The 25109-nt window shown below is 39.7% G+C and overlaps 1 protein-coding gene across 2 annotated transcripts in view; it reads right to left on the reverse strand.

Moving 5' to 3' along the window:
• INTS14 (integrator complex subunit 14) overlaps positions 1-25109 on the reverse strand; it is a 36117-nt gene that overhangs the window by 5439 nt on the left and 5569 nt on the right. For both annotated transcript variants that reach the window (XM_027553001.1, XM_027553002.1), the window contains exons 3-10: positions 24454-24561; positions 20912-21067; positions 19489-19607; positions 18910-19052; positions 15326-15418; positions 13430-13574; positions 11678-11811; positions 1517-1635 (exon numbers count right to left, since the gene is read on the reverse strand). In XM_027553001.1, the coding sequence (XP_027408802.1) occupies positions 1517-1635; positions 11678-11811; positions 13430-13574; positions 15326-15418; positions 18910-19052; positions 19489-19607; positions 20912-21067; positions 24454-24561 (1017 nt within the window). The remainder of the gene's footprint in view (positions 1-1516; positions 1636-11677; positions 11812-13429; positions 13575-15325; positions 15419-18909; positions 19053-19488; positions 19608-20911; positions 21068-24453; positions 24562-25109) is intronic.

Below are 25109 nucleotides of genomic sequence, written 5' to 3' on the forward strand. Positions count from 1 at the left end.
AACAACACAGCAACAAAAGAAAAAAACTTGGCAAATGATCATAGCAGCATTATTCACAATAGCCAAAAGGTAGAAATAATCCAAAAGTTCATCAACTGAATGAATGGACAAATATGGACTTTATACATTGGACCCTTATTTATTCAATGGACTAGTATTACTCAGCCATCAAAAGGAATGAAGGACTGATACATGCTACAACATGAATGACTGTTGAAAACATTACGCTAAGAGAAGTCAAACACAAAAAGGCACATATATGATGCAGTTTACATGAAATATCCAGAACAGACAAATCCTTACAGACGATAGAAAGCAGGTAAGTGGTTGCCTAGAGCTGGGGCAAGAGTGACTTGTTTAGCGGGTAAAGGATTTCCTTTTGGGGTGATGAACATGTTTTTGAACTAGACAGTGGTGATGGTCATGTAACACTGTGATTATATTAATGTCACTGAATTGAATGCTTTAAAATGTCTGAAATGGTAACTTCTGTTATGTGCACCTCACCATAATAAAACAACACATCCAGACCAAAACAAAATTTAAAAAACAGTTTTAGAAAAATTCAGCTCTCCTTCAGACAGGGAAGTGCTGGGGTCAGCGATGGCAAGAAAGAGGGAGAACTTTAATTTCCAACAAAGGGAAGAGGCCCCTTAGTCAGGGCAGGATGTGTCTGTCTAGTCTCCCTGAAAAGGGGGCTAGAAGAGACTATGCGTCAATAGAGGTTACTTCTGTGGTCAGGTGGCCTGACTGCCTCTTCTCATTTGGCTTGGACTGGACTCATGGGAGAAACAAAGGAAAAAAGAAAAGGCATTCAAGTGAGAAAAAAAGTTCAAAAACTGATTTTTAAAAATAGGTATGAATGACTTTGCCAATGGGAGGAGAAAGTCACTGAGCCCCTTGACTAAAGGCAGCACACCTTGATAATAGGATAATTTCATAGGAGTCTTCCATAAAGCGTTTCTGTGGTATTACATGGTAATGCTTTGACTTACATTGTGCCGATGGGAGAAATAATCACATGAAGGTTTTTATGTCTTCCTCAAAACTGGTACTAAAGATAACACCTATAATATTATTCAATGACTCACCATGTCAAAACTTTTACATTAAAATTTAATGCTGGAAAAAATGTGTCTCTCTAGAAGAACTGACATGCTTCCTTTTATCAGACAAGGAGAACCATATAACCAACATGTTTTTTTTTGACCTTGGTAGCAGGAAGCTCAAGAGCCAAATTGCTCAAACACAATTATCATTCTGCCTTGGCTTCCTGGAACACCGTCTTTCTTCTTCCTCTAGGTCTTATATTGCTCCAAATTTTGTAAAAAATGATTCTGCTACGTACGTGTTTTACTGTAGGCCACCTCAAATCCTTTTTGGAAATAATGACAAATATAAGAAGTAAATGAATTACGAAGTATCAGAGGAAAAGAAAATCAAATCAAATGTCCTCCTGCCTGCAGGAACCCCTCCTCCTGTCCCCAGTGGAGAGCAGCGTGGATGGTAATGTTACCTGCAGGCCACTGGGTTTGATCCACACCGTCACATTCTGGGCATAACTGCGCTTGTTTTTGGGCTGCAGGGGGAACGGGCTCTTATTATCATCCTCACCATAAGGGTTTTCTTTAGCATCTTAAAAGAAAAAAACAAGCTTGAAATGACATCTGGCAAAACACAGTCAAGCACATTTCCAATTAGGTTAGAAGCTCTTTGAATCATTCGATCTCCTATATCCTATTACCTCCCTAATTAAGAAAATCCATTAACTTCCGTCAGGTTGGGGAACCTGTTCTCAGCACTAACGTTGGACACTGAACAATCAACTGAGGCCCAGGCAAGTGAAAAACAGCTTACTGTCTTTAAATATACAAGTTTTACTTATCTGCTTTATAAATTAAGGTCATAAGAGGATAAAAATACATAAAATAATACTAAAGTGTATATAAAAATATATGTATACCTACATACTGCAATTCTACATAGTCTAGCCCAGCACTCTCCAACAGAACTTTCTGTGATAAGGAAAGGTAGCCACACCCCATGAGACCACTGAACCCTTGACACCTGGCTAGTGTAGCAGAGGAACTGGATTTTATTTAATTAAATTTGAATAGCCTCCTGTGGTGAGTGGCTACTGGATCAGACAGCATAGGTAGAGACATTGAGAAAATTTAAAAGTGAAATTACATATAGCCAATTTAAGGAAAAGAGCAGGGAAGAAATACCTTCTTGGTGAAACATACCCATCTTACGGGTTACTGGTTTACTGCTTCCACAGACATAAAGCCATGTTGAGTTTATAGCCACGTGGATAAACAAAGATTTCTATTTTTCCACCTGCTTCCTGAGTCAATGATATTTTGTCACAAACTTACAAAGCATACTTATTACCTCTTGGCTCATTTTATCCGTGTCATCTTTCAGGGTAGACAGAGCAGGAATCATTTTCCCAACAAGACTGGGGAGCTTAAATCCCTTGCCCACGTTTCTGTTGAAAACTGGAATTAGCTCAGCTTCTCTAACTGACCCAGAGGTGCTCTAACCCCAATCTGGTCATTAATTTGGGTGCCTTGTACTGGCCCCATTCTACCTCTGTCACTGCCCTCTCCTCCTACCCCCTCCAAAAATTTATTGGTTCAGCTTTCCAGATGTTTCCATGAAGACTTGTCACTCCATAAGCCTTTCTAAGTCAGGCCAAGATCCCAACTGTCATTTCCCAGGCAACATGCTTATTTCCAACTTTTTGGCCACTGTTTCCGTTCTTCCCCTGTCTGCAATGCTCTCTTTTCCTCATTTATTTATTCCCTCCCTCACGTACTCATTCGTCGTCTATATTAAGACCTCACTATGTAGGAAGCACCATGCTAGGAAGTATGGCTAGAGAAGATATTTTTTTCTGGCCTCAATGAAGAATATGAGTATTTATGAAGGGTATTTATTAAATTACAACTGTGTGCAAAATACTTAACATATACAACTTATCTCCTTTTAGCAACTCAAGAGGGTAGATATTATTAGTCTCATTAAACATGAGAAAATTGAGGCTCAGATTTCACAGGGACAGCTGGGCCTGGTTTCAAAGGCAATACTTCTTCCCCCATTCAACACTGCTATTCCTCACCTACCCAAATGTACTTAAATTCCAGGTCCGGATCCTATCCTACATTCTCCATGGAGTTGTCCCAGTGTTTTCTGGTAGACGATTTGTCTAGTCCCGTTTATCCTACAGCACTCAGTGTTAGTACCCAACATTTCGGCATCTTATTACAGCCTACCTTATATTGTCTCTAATTGCTTGGAGCCTCTATGTGGAAACTGGCTTAGTAGACATTAATGAAAAAAGAACAGGAAATCTTAGAAATAATAAATATGATAATGGAAAATTTTTTTAAATATTGGTTGCAAGATAAAATTGAAGATATCTTACAGAAGGTAGAACAAAAAATTTCAAAACTGAAAAATATGGGTAGGATAAGAAAATTACACACATGCACACAAATACTATAAACACATCTAGAAAAGGAGAACAAAGAATACACGGAGGAAACCAAAGACATATTCGTGCTTCCAGGACTTGAATTGCGAGAGGGAAGCATTGAGTCCAGCACAATGATGAAGAGACCGAAACCAAGGAATGTGATTCGGAACATCTAGAACGCTAGGGACACTAGAAGAGCCTCAAGGTGCACAGAGAAACAGAGACCAGGGTCAAAGCTCGGACGGTCAGCATGGCACTAGACTCTCAGGAGCAACACTGGAAGCCAGAAGAGACAACAGAATGATGCTTCAATACTCTAAGGGAAAATGATTCCTGACCTAGAACTCAATATTCAACCATACCATCCGTAGAGTGTAAGGGATGAAATACGGACATTTCCACAAATATGAGACTTCAAATGCTTACTTCCCATGTGCCCTTTTCTCAGGAGGATTCATCAACCAGGAGAGTCACGGGAGAGATGTGAAGGGAAGACGTGGGATGACAGCTATGCAATGTGCCTAGAGAATAACCAGTCCATTCATGAAACAAAAGGAAGGAAGATGACTCTCAGGAAAAAAAGAAAGTGACAACAAAATACGTAAAGGATGTCTTTTGCTTAGGCAGGAATTGGTGATAGGTACGTGGAAAAGAGCAAAGAAAAACAAGGGGGAAGAAAAGGCAGGGGAAGGCCATGAGGGCCCAGAGTGATGGCTGCACTCATCTGTTGCTGGCTTCCCCCCAGCCTGGCTGCCAGGCTCTTTCCTGGATTCTAAGAGGAATGTCGGTGTCTTCCCTACAGAGCTCTCCTGTTAATTACAGTCAGTCAGAATACATTTAGCTTACCTGCTAGAAAAAAGAAATATCTAATTAAAAACAACAGTAGTATCTGGGGTAGGACACAAAGAGTTGCAAAACAAAGGAAACATCGCACTGTGCAGCACGTGGCTTAGCAGCGAGTAGCACTGACTTTGCTCAGCAAGGACCAAAAACTGGCTGAACGGTCAAGAACACCATAACCACACTGCAACGGTTGAGCAAGGGAAAAATGTGCTTCTTGGGTGAACAGGTGGGCAAGGATGGCAGTAGTAAGAGAAGAGCTAAGCAGTTTTCCTTGAAAAGTAAAAAAATGGCATTAAAATAACAGTCAAGAAATAGCTATATATGTAAATTATTTAGAAATGTAAGTAAAATATCAGAAGAAAAAATTAAAATTTGAGAATGGTTATCTGTAAGAACAGAATTAGGAGTAGAAGGGGGTAGGTATAAATAGTAGTATTTTGCAAGCTTCCCTTTAATTAAAAAATCATAATTAAAATAGCAAGCTCTACCATTCAAATGCGCCTACTGTGTGTCAGGTACTCATTTCCTTAGAAACTTCTCTCACCAACTAGCTAAGACAGGTTTTATTGTTACTGGTGGCTCAGAGGTTAAAGCGTATGCCTGCAATGCGGGAGACCTGGGTTCAATCCCTGGGTTGGGAAGATCCCCTGGAGAAAGAAATGGCAACCCACTCCAGTACTCTTGCCTGGAAAATCCCATGGAGGGAAGAGCCTGGTAGGCTACAGTCCAGGGTCGCAAAGAGTCAGACACGACTGAGCAACTTCACTTTCACTTTTACTACTTGTTACCATGACAATCCCAATCTCCTAGGACTGTTGTGAGAGTTAAATGAGATGACCCATTTCATTTTGTCTAGCACAGTGCCTGGCACAAAGTTAAATTCAATAGATGTTAGTTCTTACTACCCTCATTGAAAAGAACAGAGGGAGAGAAAAAAAAAACAAACCATGAATATAGGGCTGAGAAAAAAGCAGTTCCATCTGATTTAAGAATATGCACAATGAGCCACGCATTGCTAGGCTGGCAGCCGGATCAGAAAGGAATATGAACACTACTACCTTAGATTATGGACAGGCGCTGTGGTAAAAACGATCACAATAGTTTAGGTTAAGTATCAGATGTAAGTATTTTAGGCTTTGGGGATTATATGGTCTCTGTTGTAACTGCTCAATTTTGCCACTGAAGCAGGACAGCCATAGGTATGTAAACGAATGGGAGAGATTCTGTAATAAAACTTAACAATAAAACTATATTTACAAAACAAGCAGTGGGTTAATTTGCCTGCAGGCCATTGTTAGCTGACCTCTGATCTAAGTGATCTGCTTTCTGAGAAATCTGTATGCAGGTCAAGAAGCAACAGTTAGAACCAGAGGTAGAACAACAAACTGGTTCCAAATTCCGAAAGGAGTATGTCAAGGCTGTATATTGTCACCCTGCTTATTTAACTTATATGCAGAGTACATCATGTGAGATGCCAGGCTGGATGAAGCACAAGCTGGAATCAAGATCACTGGGAGAAATATCAATAACCTCAGATATGCAGATGATACCACCCTTATCCAAGAAAGCGAAGAGGAACTACAGAGCCTCTTGATGAATGTGAAAGAGAAGAGAGAAAAAGTTGGCTTAAAACTCAACATTCAAAAAACGAAGATCATGGCATTCAGTCCCATCACTTCGTGGCAAACAGATGGGGAAACAATGGAAACAGTGACAGATGTTACTTTTTTGGGCTCCAAAATCACTGCAGATGGTGACTTGCAGCCATGAAATTAAAAGACGCTTGCTCCTTGGAAGAAAAGCTATGACCAACATAAGGACAGCATATTAAAAAGCAGAGACATTACTTTGCCAACAAAGGTCCATCTAGTCAAAGCTATAGTTGTTCATGTACGGATGTGAGAGTTGGACTATAAAGAAAGCTGAGTGCAGAAGAATTGATGCCTTTGAACTGTGGTGTTGGAGAAGACTCTTGAGAGTCCCTTGGACTGCAAGGAGATCCAACCAGTCCATCCTAAAGAAAATCAGTCCTGAATATTCATTGGAAGGACTGATGCTGAAGCTAAAGCTCCAGTATTTTGGCCACCTGATGTGAAGAACTGACTTATTGGAAAAGACCCTGATGCTGGGAAAGATTGCAGGTGGGAGGAGAAGGGGACGACAGAGGATGAGATGGTTGGATGGCATCACTGACTCAATGGACATGGGTTTGGGTGAACTCCGGGAGTTGGTGATGGACAGGGAAGCCTGGTGTGCTGCCAGGCTTGGGGTCGCAAAGAGTTGGACATGACTGAGCAACTGAACTGAACTGAACTGATCTAAGTGAAAGGTAAAGAATCCCAGTACAATGCAAAAGCCCTGAGAATCAAAGGTCAGAATGAATGTAGGAATGCTGCAGAGTGAATAAAGGGGGTGAGGAATCCCTTTACACACACACACACACACACACCCAGGTTCTCTTCCAATTACTGTCCTCTTTCTGTCCTCTTGTGGTCAAACTCCTAATTCATTCCTCAGCCTGTCTCCTGGCTAATCATTTGCCAAAACTGATTCTTACAAAGCCACCAAGAATCTCTTATCTGTCAAGATCAAATGACTCTTGATTCACAGTGTCCTCTTCTTTCTTCTTGGTTTCTATTCTTCCCTAAAACTATTTAATCATTTAAAATACTCATTCTACATCTTTTAGATTAACTCCTCAAGGCGCTAATCCTCCTATCGTTCTTCCTTCAAATCAAAGACCTTCATATGATTTTACAACTTTTTTTTTTCAAATCAAACACATCTCCAGGGAGGACTGTTTTTTCTGCAGTAGGGCTTCCCTTGTGGCTCAGCTGGTAAAGAATCCACCTGCAATGCAGGAGACCTGGGTTTGATCCCTGGGGTGGGAAGATCCCCTGGAGAAGAGAAAGGCTACCCACTTCAGTATCCTGGCCTGGAGAATTCCATGGACTGTATAGTTCATGGGGTCACAAAGAGTTGGACACAATTGAGTGACTTTCACTTTCACTTTCCCCCTGGGTTGTAGAGGAGTTTCCACAGAGCCATTACATTAGCTTCTGGAGGACGCACCACGGGTTTCGCTGCTTCAGCTCCAGGGTTTACACTGTTGGTTAGGGAACGGGCAGGGTTGAGCCACATGGTGCAGGACTTGGGCTTCCACGTCTCACAGGAGACGTTTAGGTTTCTTTATATGTAAAAAGTAGGTAGAAACAATGAATAGAATTTTTTTTGTCGTCCTCTCACTGAGAGGGTAGAACTTCCACACTCCATGCTTTACTCGGGAGATTTCAGTTCAGTCTTGTCTCCTGTTCCTGTGTGACCTTTAAAATCCCAGCCCCTGGAATCTAGCTCAAGAGTTGGCACACTATGGTTGGCTGTGTGTTTCTGAGTTAAGAATGGTTTTTTATATTTTAAATGGTTTATGTATTGTGCTATGATGTCAGAGTTTAGTAGCTGTGACAAAAACCATGCTGCTGCTGCTGCTGCTAAGTCACTTCAGTTGTGTCCGACTGTGTGACCCCATAGATGGCAGCCCACCAGGCTCCCCCGTCCCTGGGATTCTCCAGGCAAGAACACTGGAGTGGGTTGCCATTTCCTTCTCTAATGCATGAAAGTGAAAAGTGAAAGGGAAGTCGCTCAGTCGTGTCCAACTCTTAGCGACCCCATGGACTGCAGCCTACCAGGCTCCTCCGTCCATGGGATTTGCCAGGCAGGAGTACTGGAGTGGGGTGCCATCGCCTTCCCCGGACAAAAACCATAATTACCTATAAAATGTAAGATATTTATTATATATGGCCCTTTGCTGGAAAAGTTTGCTGACCCTTGGCCTAGCTTCTAGGGCCGATATTCCATCAAAATCTCTAGGCTTCGATGGCAAAAGGTATCCTTTGAACCTGAATGGACATGCATGCACATGTGTGTAAGACACTGCAGGCCTGACTTACATGTGCTCATGAGACACTCTACTTCCTTCTTGAATCTCTTTATTCTCTTGGCTTCTGTGACTTCCTTTTTCTTGTACTTTTTCTCTTCTCTGCCTCTTCCTTCTCATTTTCCTTTACTGGTGCCATTTCCACTGCCTCTAGTAGTCGGTCCTTTCTAGGGGTCTGGTCCTTTTCCCCTGAGGTATATACTTTCCTGAGGCTAGGGCTTCTTAAAGTGTGGTTATTGACCTAGATTGTAATCAATTAGGTAATATTAAAACTGCAAATTCTTGATTTTGAATCCAGACCTACTGAATCAGAATCTCTGTAAGTGGGGACCAGGAAACAGAATTTTAAAACAAGTTCTCCAGGTTTACTTTTGTATACCAAAACTCAAATTTGTAAACTATTGCCCTAGCAATCTCCCTCATCTCTCCATTTTAAAGATCACCAATATGTTTTGCTGGGAGCCAGAGTGAGGAACTCCGCCCGTGGCAAAGGTCGTGAGGAAGGAAGCTCAACATACGCAAAGGCGGGATCGAGCCTCAGGAGTCCCCCTGGAAATTCTTGAGCATCTACCCCCAAAACCAGAGTCTGCCTACTTTACTACTTTGTGCTCTCACCTACACCTCTGACTTTACGGGGGGCTGTCCCCCACCACCTCTTTCGGAGAAGGAGTTAACTTAGAGCTCCAGTTAATAATAATTCCTGGGCGTGATAGGAGTATTCCAACTTACAAACTCCTCTGAAGGTTCTCTAGCCTGCCTGACAGGCTTGTCCGGCCACATGTGATTGTTCACAGCCTCCCAACCGTGAGAAGCACGAGATGCTTTAAACCTTCTAAAAACAGGTTCTTTAGAGAAGTTAGAAAACTATTAGTATAGTATAGTGGGCTGATTAGAAATTGTATTGGTGAAGGGTTTTTCATTTGTTGAGCCAATGTTTGCTGCTAAGTCTCCACATCCCCTGCCCTTATACACATTAATGAATATATAGAAGAAATAAGTATTAACCTTTGATATTAATCACGTTAGACCTTAGGCTAAGTAAATTCTTTCCTTAATTAAAACCCACTACACCCTCACCCTATAGGAATGTAACTTTATCTGGTACCTTTGGAAGGTAGCGTCTGTTTTAAGAATAATCACCTCTGGAGAAATAAGTGTTCTGGTTGACTGACCACTGTCACAAGGAGAGGGTCATAAATTGTCAGCAGGCCCCCTGGTCAGAAGATGATGTAACGCCCCTAAGACCTCTGTATACATTTGTATGAAGCACCTGACTTCAATAAAAGTCAGGACTGCTGACCCCGCATGACTTTTGTATAACATCTCAGTGTATAAAAACAGACCCTGGAAAAATAAAAAATGGGATCAGTTCCTTGAAAGACTGGTCTCCTCATGTCGTTCTTTCTCTCACCTTCTGGCTGAATCCCCATCTGGAACGTGGAGGCTCGTCAAGCCTACTAATCATGCCTGGGCTTCTAAGATCTGACCGGGGAGGCCTTAGTGTCTCCTCTCCTTCGGGAGAACGGGAGGATGCCTGCGGCCTACGTAGGTGACATAAATTCCTTGCCCTGGAATTCTATTAGCTTTCCATGTAAACCAAGTTATTCAGCCTCTTTTCTCCACTGAATTTTCCTACTGAGCTATCCCCATTCTATTACTCTTTATATTTCTAATTAATATTTAATTAAAGCTATTGTATCCAGTTCGCTGAAGCCGTCTCCCCTTCGAATTTCCCTGGATCCACCAGGGCTGGACCCCGGCAATGTTTGTAACTAAAAATTGTACTTTCAACTCTGTCCTCTCTCCTGAACTCCAGATTCTTACAGGAATTGTCTATAGGTACCTTCACCTAAATCTCACAGGCATAAGCGTGCACAAGAGAAGTTCTTCCCAAATCTACTATTCTGTTTCAATTATTAGTACCACCTTTGACCCTGCAGCCCGTCAGAAACCTGGGATCATTCTCAACTCTTCTGTTTCCTTTATTCTTTTATCTAAAAACTGCTCTTTCCACCTTCAAAATACCTTTGCATGGATCACATCCTCTCTGTTCCCAGCCAATGGCCTTGTTCTGCGTCTCATCTTGACATCTCCAGGACTGTCACCGGGGACTTCTAACAGCAAGATGCCCATACCTTTTCAAATCCATACTCCACAGAGTTTTCTTTCTAAATGCAAAATTTATTATCTCTCACTTGGATATCAGCCACACTGCACAACTGCAGAAGTTACCAGTACTTAGAATACATAATCACCTAACTGGTATCTCCACTGTTCTCATCATAGCCAGAAGGATCTGATCATATTACTCTCCTTCAGCGGCTCCCCTGTATCTGTAGAATAAAGTCTCAGATGAGGCCTGCCCTGCTGTCCCACTGCCAAACTCTAACCTACCATCTGGCCTTCCCACCCTCACCCTCCCACTTTGTGGTCTAGCTTCTTTCTTTTTTAGAGGTGCTCTATTTAGAACAAATTTCTCTTTTTCTTCAAACTCAGTAATGGTCTCTCTCCTCTCTGGAGATATGCCCAAGTCCTCAAGGAAGAGCTGACCATCCCCTACTTCAGGCCAACTGTGATCTCATGCCAGTTTAGGTTTATTATTCCACTTTCCACTAGTCTTTGAGTAACTTCTGCTGACTCTTTTAGCCTGCAGACCTGGCACAGAATAGGCTGCTTGGCAGATGTTCCTAAAATTGAAATGGGCCCAAATGAGCTCAGGGAGACACTACAGTTGGAGCCTGAGTACCTAGGAGTACAAAGGCCTCAATCAGAAGGAGTAGAAAAATCTGAAGAAATGGCTTATGGGAGAGAGGGAGAGATGATGGTTTCTGCCACAAACACGCTGATCTGAGGACTGTGACAGAATATCCAGGTGGAGAGGTCCAAGTGGCAACCGGGAAATACAGGTGCAAGATTTAGGGAGAGATCAAGCAGGATGAGAGTTAGAGGCATGTTGAGAGTCTGAAGCCAAAACAGCTGATGAAATAAACAAGAGAGAGTAATAACCCAAGAGTAGAAGGCAAAGAACAATACCCTGGGAAATCATGAGGCAAGGGGAAGAAAAGACAGGATTACAAGTGAAAAAAGTTGCCAAGGAAAAAGATAAGCGCCAGGTGAATGCAATGTGAGGAAAACTAAGGGAAAACAGTCTCAAGAAGGAATGGGATTAAATTAACTAAGAATGTCTAGGGGTAGCTGGGTTAAAAATAGTACACTAAAGAAAGTTTGTTTCCCCTGAGCTGTAATGTTAAAAGTCCAAAGGTTAAATTCTCTTGGGGCTGTCCACCTACATATCCAGCATCAGAAACCACAGGGCACTCATAAGGGAAATCACGCGCTCTCTGACTCACAGAGAGAGCCATTCAGAACAGTAGAGAGAAAACAAAGTCAGGATAAATAAAGTCTGATCTGGGGTATACCTGAAATTGGACCCAACTGCACCATTTTCCCTAGCCATGGGAGAGGTTCTGGGCCAGGCTCAAAGAGAGACATCATGAGGTTTGATTTCTTCTTGCTGTCAGCTTGAGAGTAGAGCATCCCATGCCATTCAGGACTAGATGGAGAGAAGACGGACGGTGAGAACAGCTTTACGCCTGGGACTGTCAAGCTAAATAACTCTACCCTGTGTTTTTCTCTCGAGAGATATGGCTTTCAGCTTTGAAATTAAAGCCAAATCCTAAACCTACAAATGCATACTATTGCCCCCTAATATTAGCATTCTTTGGAGATATGTATTACTAGTTATGTAGATACAGAAATAAAAAACAGTCTTATAAGAGAAAAAGAGAATCACAAGGGCAGCAGATAGCTGCAGGTGTGGTGAGGAGTAAGAGCTGTGACCTATAGGTCTCTTCAGCCACCTCCAAATCATTCACAGAAATACCACACAGAGAAGCCCTTCTAACACAGTGCGCAAAGTCATCACCCAGCTCTGTTCACACTTCTCAAAGGGCCTCAGGTGATTCTTGTATTCAGAATTAGTACAAGTAACTTGAGTACCAAGAATCTAGCACACCAATATCTAATAAGAATTGCATTTGTCTTTTTGGATTAGCTAATTTTAACTCCAGCAGAAATGGAGCCATGCTTCCTCTAGGTATCCTTAACAACTCTTGATCTTCTCTACCAATCAATCCCAGTTGATGGCCAGAGGATGACCAGTCACCTCTTCTTCTCTAACAAACAGGTATTTTCGAAAAGGAAGCAGGCAGTTCTGCAGATTTTGAGACTATATCCAAAGTCAAAGCTAGAAGGGCATTCCTTATAGAGAAGGAATATAGCACAGTGGTTATGAGCATGGGCTACAGAGTCACACGCATGGATAAAAATCCTGACTCTTTCATTCAATATCTTGAGCAAGTACCATGACTTTGCTCTCTAAGTCTCAGTTTCCTTGTCTAAGGCAACAGGGGGTAATACTGATACCTCTTGGATAGTGTTATGAGGGATTAAATGAGTTAACATATGTAAAGTGCCTAGAGCAGTATCTGGCACATGGTTAAATGTTCAATATTATCAGCATCTTTTTTTCATTTTATAGCTGAGAAGTCTGTCTAAGATCCTATAACAAGTTGGCAGCATTGCTTTAACTGACTCCGGGTTTCCTAGATAGGACAGAAAAGAGGAAAACTGAGAAGAGATATAATATAAAGGCAATATAAAGATCTACTGCTCAACGCTACATGGCAGCCTGGGCGGCAGCGGAGCTCAGGGGAGAGTGGATACATGTAATGTGTGGTTGCGTTCCTCTGTTGTTCACCTGAAACTATCACAACACTGTTAATCAGCTTACTCCAATACAAAATAAAAAGGAAAAAAAAAAAACAATGTAAAAAATACTTTATTAAGGAGGCAACATATGTATACACCTATGAGTGATTCATGGTGATGAATTATCCTCCAATTAAAAATAAATAAATTTAAAAAAAGAAATAAAAAATGCTCATCATCTAAAAAATATAAAGGCAGTATAATGAAAAGACTCACTCTGTACTTACTCTAGTGGATGCTTTAAAGAGAAGTAGACACGGTGACAGTAGGTGGGGAAGATATGGCAGGAAGAGAAAAAGACTGATGAGATTCTTTCTATTCTTTCAGAAAAATCTGGGAAATACTTCACTTTGTAAATTGATTCTCCCTTTCACTCAACAAATGGTAAAAAAGTTTCTTACCCTAGCTGAACTATCGCCACCATTCCTTCCACTTTTAGGCTGCCATGAAGCAGGACACAGAAGTTGGGTATCTTGCCTGCAATCTGATTGGCTGAATTTTCATCTTCATTGTCATCAGTTATACCAGTACCCACCTCATCACCTTCTGTGAAAAGAGAGAAAACCAATCAGACTGATATTAGCTAGAAAAGCCCCAAGCTCCAATTGCACTCTTGGTTGCTTCTAACCTTGGAAGGAGAGTACATGGAATTATAAAGGAATATTATAACGAGGAAGAAAAACTCATATTCTGGCTTTCCTATGTCCATTTAAAAATCAGTTTCTACATATTATAGGAATTCCATTTATAGGAAACATCTAGAATAAGCAAATCTATACAGATAGAAAGGATATCAGTGGTTACCTGAAGCTAAGAGAGATGGAAGGTTAGGGATTGACAGCTAAAAGGTTTCTTTTTGAGGCCGTGAAAATTCTAAAATTCTGATTCAAAAACTATGGTTATGGTTGCATAACTGTAAATACACTAAATACGACTACTGAATTGTACACTTTAAATGAGTGAAGTATTTGGTATATGATTTATATTTCAGCAAAACTGTTACATAAAAAATCAGCTTTCCTTAGTTTTTACTAGAACACTAAGCTAGATGCTCTCTCGGAATTTTAGGCACCACTGAAACAGAAACAGAGGTTCAAAGATGTCAAGAGTGTTCTCAACTGACAGCCCTTAGGCAGCAAGTGGATGGGATACCCCAAAGAACAGTGACTTCTCCACAAGCCTCTTAACTCGCTTCTCCAACTCCAGGTTCTCTCCAACAGATGAATGCATCTTCCTTCAGGTAACCTCCTTCTGGAACTATCCGTTTACTCAAGCTGATTCAAAGACTTTCTAATTCAATAGGAAGACTCTGCCTGGCTTGATATTCAATAGCCCTTACAACACGGCTCCATTTTGCCTTCCCATACTTTCCTTTCCACTGTTCTCCTACATGAACTCTTTATTTTGCCCACTTTCTTTCTTGGCAATTTATATGGGTGTGCAGAATCCCCCCAGGACCTTAAAAATAAGGGAAACCTGGTTGTTATCAATATCAAGAACAATAAGGTAAAGTGTAAACACAATGATCACAAACAGTCATCTGTGAGAACATATCAAAGATTTGGTCTATGTGATGGATGATTATGGAATACCCAAAACTCCAAATGAAATAACCGTGAGTAAATGAAACGTGATCATAACTCAGTAGGGGGAAACCTGATTGACTGTATACATTTCTTGGAGAAAGTTGGTGAACATAAAGGAGATGGTCAGCCTAAAACAGAGAAAAGAGAAGTTTAAAGTGCTAGAGACTAACATTCTCCAGAGAGATGCTGAATTCAGGAGCTGTAACTATAGTTGCTGGAGAAGTATATTCTGAGATAATGTGGCCTCACAAGGGCCTGGATTCATTCATTCATTCAACAGTATTTACTGAGTATGTGCTATGTGCTAAGCACCAGTAGAGAACAGGTGCAGTTTCTCCTGTTATAAAGCTACATTCCACGTTCATCAGGCAACTTTCTAAGAACTACTTTGGTTTCCCCAGCATGATCCCACAGGGAAAGACAGAGCCCTAGATGAGGAACTAAGCAAGCATTCTCATCTCTAAAGAGGACTTCCACTGTAAATTAACAAAGCAGCACACAGTAAATCGTGTCACATGCTTTCCACAGTTATAAAGCAGCAGAATTAGTTTTTAATATATTAGGCAACACTCCATTTTAAAAAAAATCCAACCCAGTAAATACTCCTTTCCCCAAAACTTCAAAATGGGCTATTCTACTACCCAACATTTAAGAATAACTTTAGATAATAAGATACTTCATATGTATCACTGGAATAAGAAGAGAACTCACCTTTGTTAAGTGCTATAGGTAGGACCAGATGTCTGGACAGAACTGGGGGACTTGAAATATCTGCTATATCAATAAATCCCACTATTTCCAAATCTGAAAAGAAGGAATCAACATAGAATTAATTCATGACAAACAATAACTGTTGGAGATGATGTGGAAAGAAGGAAACCCTTGCTTCTCTGGAGCCCAGAGCTGTGGTGTGTGGAGTTGGCTGAGCTGTGAAGACTTTTCAAAGTTTCTGCCACCAGCAGTGGAGCATCTAAATCCTGAACTGAATTTGAGATTTACCCACTGAAAAGGAGTGGAAACTTCATTAACTACAACCAAAGGTGAGTTCTGATCAAGGTACAATGAAATTCTGATATGTTCAGTTAAAAATAAAACTTTAATGGCAGTCCTGGACACAAAAGCTAGTTGTATTTATTCTGTTAGTACTATCTATGTTTGAGCACTTCCTTAAGCATTGATTCCATGTGGGATTTGCAGATAAATAACTTATTTTTGCCTACACGATATCAAGTAACCTCCTTATCAAATGTGGGAAAAAAAAAAGAAGGAAACCCTCCTACATTGTTGGTGGGAACGTAAATTGGTACAGCCAATACTGTTCTCTATGGACAACAGTACGGAAGTTCCTTAAAACCTGAAAATAGAGCTACCACATGACCCAGCAACCCCAATCCTGGGCATATATCCGGAGGAAACCACAATTTGAAAGGCTGCATGCACCCTGATGTTTACTGCAGCACTACTTAGCCAGGACATGGAAATGTCCATTGACAGAGGAATGGATAAAGAAGATGTGGTACATAAATGCAATGGAATATCACTCAGCCATAAAAAGGAATGGAATAATGCCATCCATAGCAATATGGATGGACCTAGAGATTGTTGCACAGAGTGAAGTAAGTCAGAAAGAGAAAGACAAATATAATGTTGCTCATATGTGGAATCTAGAAAAATGTCATAGATGAACTTACTTGCAAGCAGAAATAGAATCACAGATGTACAAAACAAACTTATGGTTACCAAAGGGGGAATTGGTGGTGGGATGAACTGGGAGACTGGGATTGATATATACACACATTGAGACTGTACACAAAATAGGTAACTAATGAGAAGCTACTGTACAGCACAGGGAACTCTACTCAATGCTCTGTGGTGACCTAAATGGAAAGGAAATCTAAAATAGAGGAGTGTTTATATATATTATATATATATATGTGTGTGTGTGTGTGTATATCTGATTCACTTTGCTGAACAGCAGAAACTAACACAACATTGTAAAGCAATTATACTCCAATAAAAATTAATTCATCTTATGGGAAGGTACATTATTTTCTATGTACTGGATTTCATAAACACTGTGTGTTTAGTTGGGGAATTCAAATATAATGACTAGGAAGGTTATTAGAAGTTTTTCTGAATGACTCTAGCACTTTGCATTTCAAGTAACTAAGAAAATAAGGATATCTGTCTATTTAATGGACTTAAGTTTTATGACAAATCAGCTAAACTTTTTATGAGGCTAGGTCCTCAGCCAAGGCAAAAGCTTAATGGCTGTCTTTGTAAAGGATGTTCTGGTCACCAGGGGGCGATATACACAAATATTTCCACGACAACTGAAAGCAGCCTGTATTTGGAGAGCAAGGCTATTGCATTAAAAATGCTTTCCCTGAGAGAAAGAAATACATGTTCTACAAAACCAGGATTGCAGTCTATATATGACAATGATTTCCTTGCTTTATAGAAACTGTATTAAAGATCAAAAGTATTTTTTGAAAATTTAAAATTAGTAAAAAAAAAAAATAGTTGAAACCCAAAGTACATTCTAAAAGTTTCTTTCTGATTATATAGATATTAGTATAAAAACTTAGAAAACACTAAAAACTGTAAAGAGAAAAACAAAGTCACCCATTATTTTTAATTGGAAGAAGCCTTCATATTTCACTCATTCTCAAAACAATTTTTTAAAAAAGTCAGGATCATGGTGAGTATACCGTACTTCTTATATTGAATAATCAGGAAATCTGATTCTCTGGACTTTTGGTGTCATTACTTTCTTTAGCTGATTAACAAATGAATTAGCATAAGCAGTTATATATATTTTTTCATTTGAGTAGAAAAAGGCCTATGTTTTAAAGTGGTTTAAATATAAGCTTTAACAAAAATCCTGGACTAAAAGTTTATATAACTTAGTCCATTAAATAAAAGACAATTATCCTTATTATCTTAGTGACTTAAAATGCAAAGTATTAGAGCCACTCAGAGAAATTTCCAGTAACATTCTCAGTCATCGTATTTGATTTCCCCATGTAAACACTGCTTATGAAATCTGATACATAGAAAGTAAAGTGCTTCTTGAAAGAAAAGATCTATTGAAAGTTACTCATCCAAAAAAAGATGGGAGTCTAACGGGTTTGAAGGCAACAAAACATTTGGCACATTGCAGTCTAGTTGCAATGAAAGAGACGGATGCCCTACTTTCAGAGAGCTGGGAACAGAAAATAAAGGCCCAGAAAAGAAAAGAGCTTGTGCACAGCTTTTCCTTCAAAAACTCCTTAAAATCTATACATTTAAGAATGCAATGAATCTCCAGTTGTATTTAATTTTAATCATTTGGTGACTGAACAGCTACCTAGTGAATGTCTACTGAGCATGAGACAGTATGCCAGGCACAGAGGGCGATCTGGTGACTAAAATAGTTGATGGTTCAACATGTACCCACCACTCAAGGAGTCCATCTGCCAATATCAGACAATTCTCTTCTCTACTACCCTAGTTACTTTAGATTCTTGGCTTTGCCAATCTAACCTAAGTATAGCACTGGCAACACGAGCCAGGTAGAAGTCATATACTTTGCTTTCTTTTAGTCATAAGCAGCAGGATTAGAGCGGTACGGTATATCAGAGCTGAGACCTGAGAGATTCCACTCACCTAGCCAATAAGAACTAGAGGAAGTGACTTGTCCAGGGTCACAGAGGAAGACTCACACAGACAAGTCTAGAAGCTAGCTCTTCATACATGACCTTAATAATGATGCTAGTCAGCCTCTGGTGGCTCAGAGGTTAAAGTGTCTGCCTCCCAGGTTCGATCCCTGGGTCGGGAAAATCCCCTGGAGAAGGAAATGGCAACCCACTCCAGTATTCTTGCCTGGAGAATCCCATCGACGGAGGAGCCTGGTAGGCTATAGTCCATGGGGTTGCAAAGAGTCAGACACGACTGAGCGACTTCAATTTCAAGCTTCTACAAAGCTTTCCATGCTTCTCTCCGTGTGTGTCAAGTCAGTCTTACTATCTCTATTAAAGGACTACCTCAAGGATTTCAATGCTAGTGAATTTGGCTCTGGTTTTCAATCTCTAGTAATTTGTGTTTATAACCCTCTAGGATTGGAGATTAATTCATGACGTCACCATGGAAGACCACTCATCTGCCAACCCTTAGGCAATGCACCCTCCCATCCAAAGTATACTGAGTATGTATTTCTCTTCAGCCCTCCTGGAGAGAGGAGAAGAAAATCAGAAGTTAGAAGAAAGTAAGGATAACAGAAGTACTAAGGAGGAAGTTTAAAAAAAAAAAGTTACCTGTATTAATGACTTTAGGGATAGGATCAATTTCCTCATCTATTACAAAAGGTTCTGGCCTGGGGAAGACTTGCACGTCAGCGGTGAGGTGGCCACACTTGAGGACAGCATGGAAGGGTGTATATGCCAGATCTATCAGCTTTCTAGAATATGATGGTTATTTGTTATAGGAACAGTAGTATGACACATGTACTTTTTTCCAAGGAAATTTTTTTTAAGATGTCAAGTTTGTTTTCCCTTCAAGTTTATTCCAAAGCTATGATCTATCTGACCATTTGTGAAACAACAAAATCTGATATTTTTGGTGAGGAAATTTCAATTCTGAAAAGCCCAAAAGCAAGTTCATCTTTGTCAATGTAAGGAAGTTGGTAACTACAGGCATTATAGATTTAGATATGCTTAATTTAAAAGGGAGTAAACTTTTAAAAGTCACTACTATCAGTCATAATATCTGAAAAATGTGCAACTTGGGGAAAATGAAATGACACAATTAGAAATAGTAAACTAGATATTATTGTTTGCTATCAAATTATAATAATAGATTGTAAGAAGGCAATAAAGTTCAATGTGTATACTCACCCAAACATAGACTGTACATTTTTCAAGCACAGGGGACCATCAATAGTAAAAATCTGCCCTTCACCATTGTTTAAATCTATAAGACGTTCAAGGCAATCCAAGGAATCAGTGCTCTGAAGCTAGAAAGCAAAACGACCCTTTTCAGTTCAGTCGCTCAGTCGTGTCCGACTCTTTGCGACCCCATGAATTGCAGCACGCCAGCCCTCCCTGTCCATCACAAACTCCCGGAGTTCACTCAGACTAAAGTGGCATAAAATGAGACATTATTATCAACACACCAAGGTCACATAAGGGAGATGATTTTTTTTCTTTAATCAATGTGAGAAGGAAAACAATTTTGACTCAAAGTTGCCAAAGAGGAATGTTATAGAAAATTATACCAGTAGAGCTATTTCATTTCAAGTAGCTTTGCAATGATTCAGAGGTGACTGCAGCTAGTATTCACAGACCATCTTCCATTCCAAATGTTTCTAACATCTTTTGGTAAAAACCATCATTATCTATATTTTACAGATAGAAAAACTGAGATGAAGAAAAATTAAATAACTTTCCAAACTAAATGGAAAATCAGGAAGTGGAGTTTAATAAAACATTCATCAGAGTAATGTTACTTTACAAAAAAAAAAAAAGCATATACTTCTGTCAACATTCCTAGCTTAATGGATGTTAAGAATTCCTAACTGAGGAAAACACTGACCACCAAAAAGAACATTTTGACTCTTCAGCATGTGAAGGATCTTTGTGGGAAGTAGGATGGATAACAACTCCTGCTATGTCTCTTGAGATAACACTGTGCTTTCAAAGAGCATTTGAGACAGAAAGTCTTTTCAAATATAATTAGTAATCAGTCTCAGCTGAAACAATGCAGGTCGGTGTGATAGTACAGGCATACCTCATTTATTGAGCTTCGCAGATACTGCTTTTTTTTAAAACAAATTGAAGGTTTGTGACAAACCAGTGTCAAGCAATTTTATTGGCCCCATCTTTCCAACAGCATTTACTCACTTTGTCTCTGTGTCACATTCTGGTAATTCTCCCAATATTTCAAACCCTCCACAAGCAGAAAGATTACAACTCGCTGAAGGCTCAGATGATGGTTACCATTCTTTGGCAATAAAATATTTTAAAAATAAGGTATGTAGATTTTTTTTAGACTTAATGCTATTGTACACTTAACAGACTACAGTAAAGTATAAACAAAACTTTTATATGCACCTGGAAAGAAAGAAATTAATGCAAATCGCTTTATTGTGATTCCCGCTTCACTGCAATTCCCACTTTGTGGTGGTGGTCTGGAACATCCTGCAATATCTCTGAGGCATGCCTGTATACATAATGCAATATTACTGGAATATATTAAAAATTAAACTGAGTCCCAAAACATATCTAATCAAACTAAAAAGAACTTAGTACAAAGCATTACCTCCTCCAGATTCGCCATGCACATGATGTACAACTTAGATGGAAAAGGAAAAGGTAGTGGAAACCTGTTGCTCTCACCGCGTTGGTTGTGAGTAGCCAAGGAGTGCCGCAGAGACCCTCTACCGATGCCAAGACAGCCATCTGTCACCAGAACCACCTGTTTTCAAAGAGTGAGAGCAGCTTTGTCCATGAAATAACATATTTATTTAAGGCAGTCTCATTTGGCAATGTTTGCATTTCTCCCGAATTACATTTGCACTGAAAAATGTACCTTTGCAGGGATACAAGCAAAGATGTGAATAAATCTCAGTAACATTTTGTCGAGTGAAAGATTACACACATTTTATGATTCTATACATATATATATATGTGAAGTTCTAGAACAGGTGAAACAAAACTAAGATAAATCAAATAGGGAATGTAGGGAGATACTGGGTAGGAAGGGGCATGAGGAAACTGCAGGGTAATGGAAATGTTCTATAGCTTGACTGGAAGAGCAGTTACATAGGTGTATACATTTGTTAAAACTCAATAAACTGTACACTTAAGATCTATGGATTTTACTATATTTTACCTAATTAAACCTTTAAAGAAAAGCACCTACCTGTGAACACTTAAAAAAAGGACAAAACCACTCATAACCAATTCTTACTTAACTGTATTAAAACTAGAATCCTACTTCTCAGACGAGGAGTTGGCACCTAAGGCGCTGCTGTCAAAAATGGAATAAGGATTTACATGTGTCCTTAGGAGGTATCAGCACAGAAGTCTGAAGACTGATTCATGACACTTTATTTTCAAAGATGACAAACTTTATCTACCCCTGGTCAACTAAAATGACAACTCCTTTAAACATGTATTTATTTACCATTTTGCTCAATGGCATGTGGGATGTTCCCAGACCAGGGATTGAACCGGTGTCCCCTGCACTGGCAGGGGAATTCTTATCCACTGTACTACCAGTGTGTATGTGCGCTCAGTCGTGTTAGACTCTGTGACCCCATGGACTGTAACCTGCCAGGCTCCTCTGTCCATGCAGTTTTCCAGGCAAGAACACTGGAGTGGGTTGCCATTCCCTCTTCCAGGGGATCTTTCAAACCTAGGGATTGAACCCACATCTCTTATGTCTCCTACATTGGCAGGTGGATTCTTCACCAACTGCACCACCTGGGAAGTCCTGAAATGCATTCTTAATCAACCTATAATGTTTAAAAGACTTCAAAACATACTAACAATGAAGGTTAGTTACAGATCATTTTCATTTTTCTCATTGCTTCCAAGTGATCTTGTGCAGGGTGGACTTTGCAAGCAATCCAGAGGAGGATTGTTTTTGTTCTCTAACCTAGTCTAGTAACTTGACAATAATAGGCCAGTAAGGCAGTATTAGGTGGTTGTACCATGTGAAGCACCAAGATTCACATGTGCATGCATGCACATTCACTTATGTCTGACTCTTTACGACACCAAGGACTGTAGCCTGCCAAGCTCCCCTGTCCATGGGATTCTCCAGGCAAGAATACTGAAGTGAGTTGCCATTTCCTCCTCCAGGGGATCTTCCCTACCCAGGGATCGAACCCAGGTCTTCTGCATTGGCAGGATTCTTTACCACTGAGGCACCTGGGAAGCCCCTCAAGACTGGCACTTACTTCTAAAGCCCAAAAATGCTTAATAGAGGTTCCCTGGAGAGATGTCATCTCTTGGGAAGGCAGGCAACGCATATCCCTCTTTCAAGTACCAACAGCTGCTACCTAATTATTTACTTCCGCCACTAGCTTTTTCAGATGCTGTGTGATAATGAAATATTTTTTGTAATGTCCAAATGAAACAGACTTTACTCTAATGGACTATGTCTAACGAAGACATAGTCCAGCTTTCTAAAAATTTGGCTAAAAATATTCCATATTAAAACAAATCCATTTGATAGTAACTGATTATAAAAAACAATCACTAATAACTTCCACTGTGGTTTGGACCTGGTTCACCCCAAAACTCACCAAGCAAGTCTAAGTGGATCCAGGCCCAGCTCCTTGCCCTCAGGGTACAGTATATCTCAAATTCAGATTCCTCCTTTTTGCAAAGGAAGAAGAAAACATTAAAAGGCAGAAGTCTGCATGGTGCATAAGGTCTGGCTCTTACATACTTTCTGAGTTTCTTCAAACACTGAAGAAGTAGCAAATGAAACTGTGTTATCCGCTAGCTTTCAGTTCAGAGGGTATTAACAACAAAACGTTACTTTTCATTATAGTTAGGAAGTTAGATAGTCTGTAATGTACCAAATAATTATGAAGTAAGGTGCCAAAGATTTTTATTTCTGAAAAGAAATAAAACGTATTTATTGGCTTTTTTAGCAAGTGTCCACTAAAGTGCTCTGATTTTAACCTTATTGTAGTAGGTCAGGGTCTTCACCAACTCATGACATCATACTCTATCAACAGGATGGTTTTACAGCAAGAAAAGAGAAAAAAGCTTAAAAAAAAAAAAGCTGGGTTTACTGAGATACAATTTACATGCAGTAAAATTCACCCTTATTTGTATATAGTTCTACGAGTTCCAACAAGTGCATTCAGCGATGTAACCACTTTTACGATCAAGATACAGACCGGTTCCATCACTTCTCATATTCCTTCATGCTTTACTTAGGTCAACCCCTAATCTTTCCAATTGTAGATTGGGGTAGATTTTACACTATAGGCAGCTACAATCTTATATTTATTTAAAAAACAAATATCACTGATGCTGCTGACACTACTGAGGAATTCTGTATTTGACCCTATAGAAAAAATCATATACTATGGGCCACTGACTATTTCTATAAGCAAAGTTTACTGGAACAGAAACACATTCATTTATTTACTTAATATATATGGCTGTTTCTATGCTACAACAGAGCTGAGGAGCTGCCACAGACCTGCAAAGGCTAAAATACAGAAAGTTTCCTGACTCCTGTTGTAGACTATTATGATTTTCCTTGTGGCAACTTTACTGTTTTCTCCTTTAAAATACACCACTTCTCAAAGTACCTCTTTATGGCAAATGTTCAATTGCTACAACTCTGCTCTGATTTGATGCTAACGTAGACCTAATGTGGACTCACGGGAAAGGGCAACCGATTTTATAACATTGATACACCTCACTTTTTAGACGAGTCAATAGTTGAGAAGGTTAAAAGTGTGCTGAATAAATGCTACACTGGAATAATGCAGACAGACTATATTGTACAGATGTTTACAATTCTATCACTCAGAATTATAATCATCCCTTCCAGAGAGTGTTCTAAAATTCCACTGCGAGCCCTCTATATTTTATACAAATACCAGCTTTCAATAAGTCAATTTACTAGGAAGATGCTTTCCTTAACGCATAATTGTGCTGCTTTCTGAGTATACTGGTGTCGATTTGGTGTCTTCTTTTAAAAGATACCAATAGCATATAAGATAGTTTGTGGGAATTACAATGCATGCTGTGTTACAGCCTGAAGAAAACTGAAGCACCTCAGTGGTTAATGCTTTTAACTTAAGGCAAAGAAAAGAATTAAGCTTTTACCTGACAAGGAATTGCACCACCCCATTCTTGCTGAACGATATTGCAAACACCAACTAATGCAGACTCCAAGCAGGTTTTATCATAATCATCCATATTACTTAGTGCTTCCTGATTGAATGAAAGATAAAATTGTTCATTATTCTTTATTGTTTTCATTTGTTACTAGAAAAAAACATAAACTGTTCAAAGCATGAATGTCACACAGGGGGACATTGCATTTCCGAGAGCCCAAAGTACACTTTCTTAAAGAAAATTGGTAAAACAGACTTCCTCAACTGTAAAGGATGGTAAAAAAGAGCTTCCCTTTATTTTGTTCTCTCATCAGGTGAGACTGAATAGCCCATCAAGTTCATATTTTTGTAAATGATCTTGACAGAATAGTTAAAATGAAAAATGTTTAAGCACATCAACAAAAATAATGCAAAACTTACTGAATACTATCACCACCTTAGGCATTTTACATGCATTTAATCATGATAACATCCTATAAGGTGTAGATGATTAACCTATTTTTAAAGTAAGGAAACTAAGGTACAAAATGAGTAGTAATTTTCCCAGGTCTTATGCCCACGTGGCAGAATCTAGATCTGAACCCAGTCAGTCAGACTCTAAGACTCCTGGTCTTAATCATCACTCTGCACTATCGATATAGCAAC

This window comes from Bos indicus x Bos taurus, chromosome 10 (assembly GCF_003369695.1).
Source record: "Bos indicus x Bos taurus breed Angus x Brahman F1 hybrid chromosome 10, Bos_hybrid_MaternalHap_v2.0, whole genome shotgun sequence".
In the NCBI taxonomy this organism is placed as follows: Eukaryota; Metazoa; Chordata; class Mammalia; order Artiodactyla; family Bovidae; genus Bos; species Bos indicus x Bos taurus.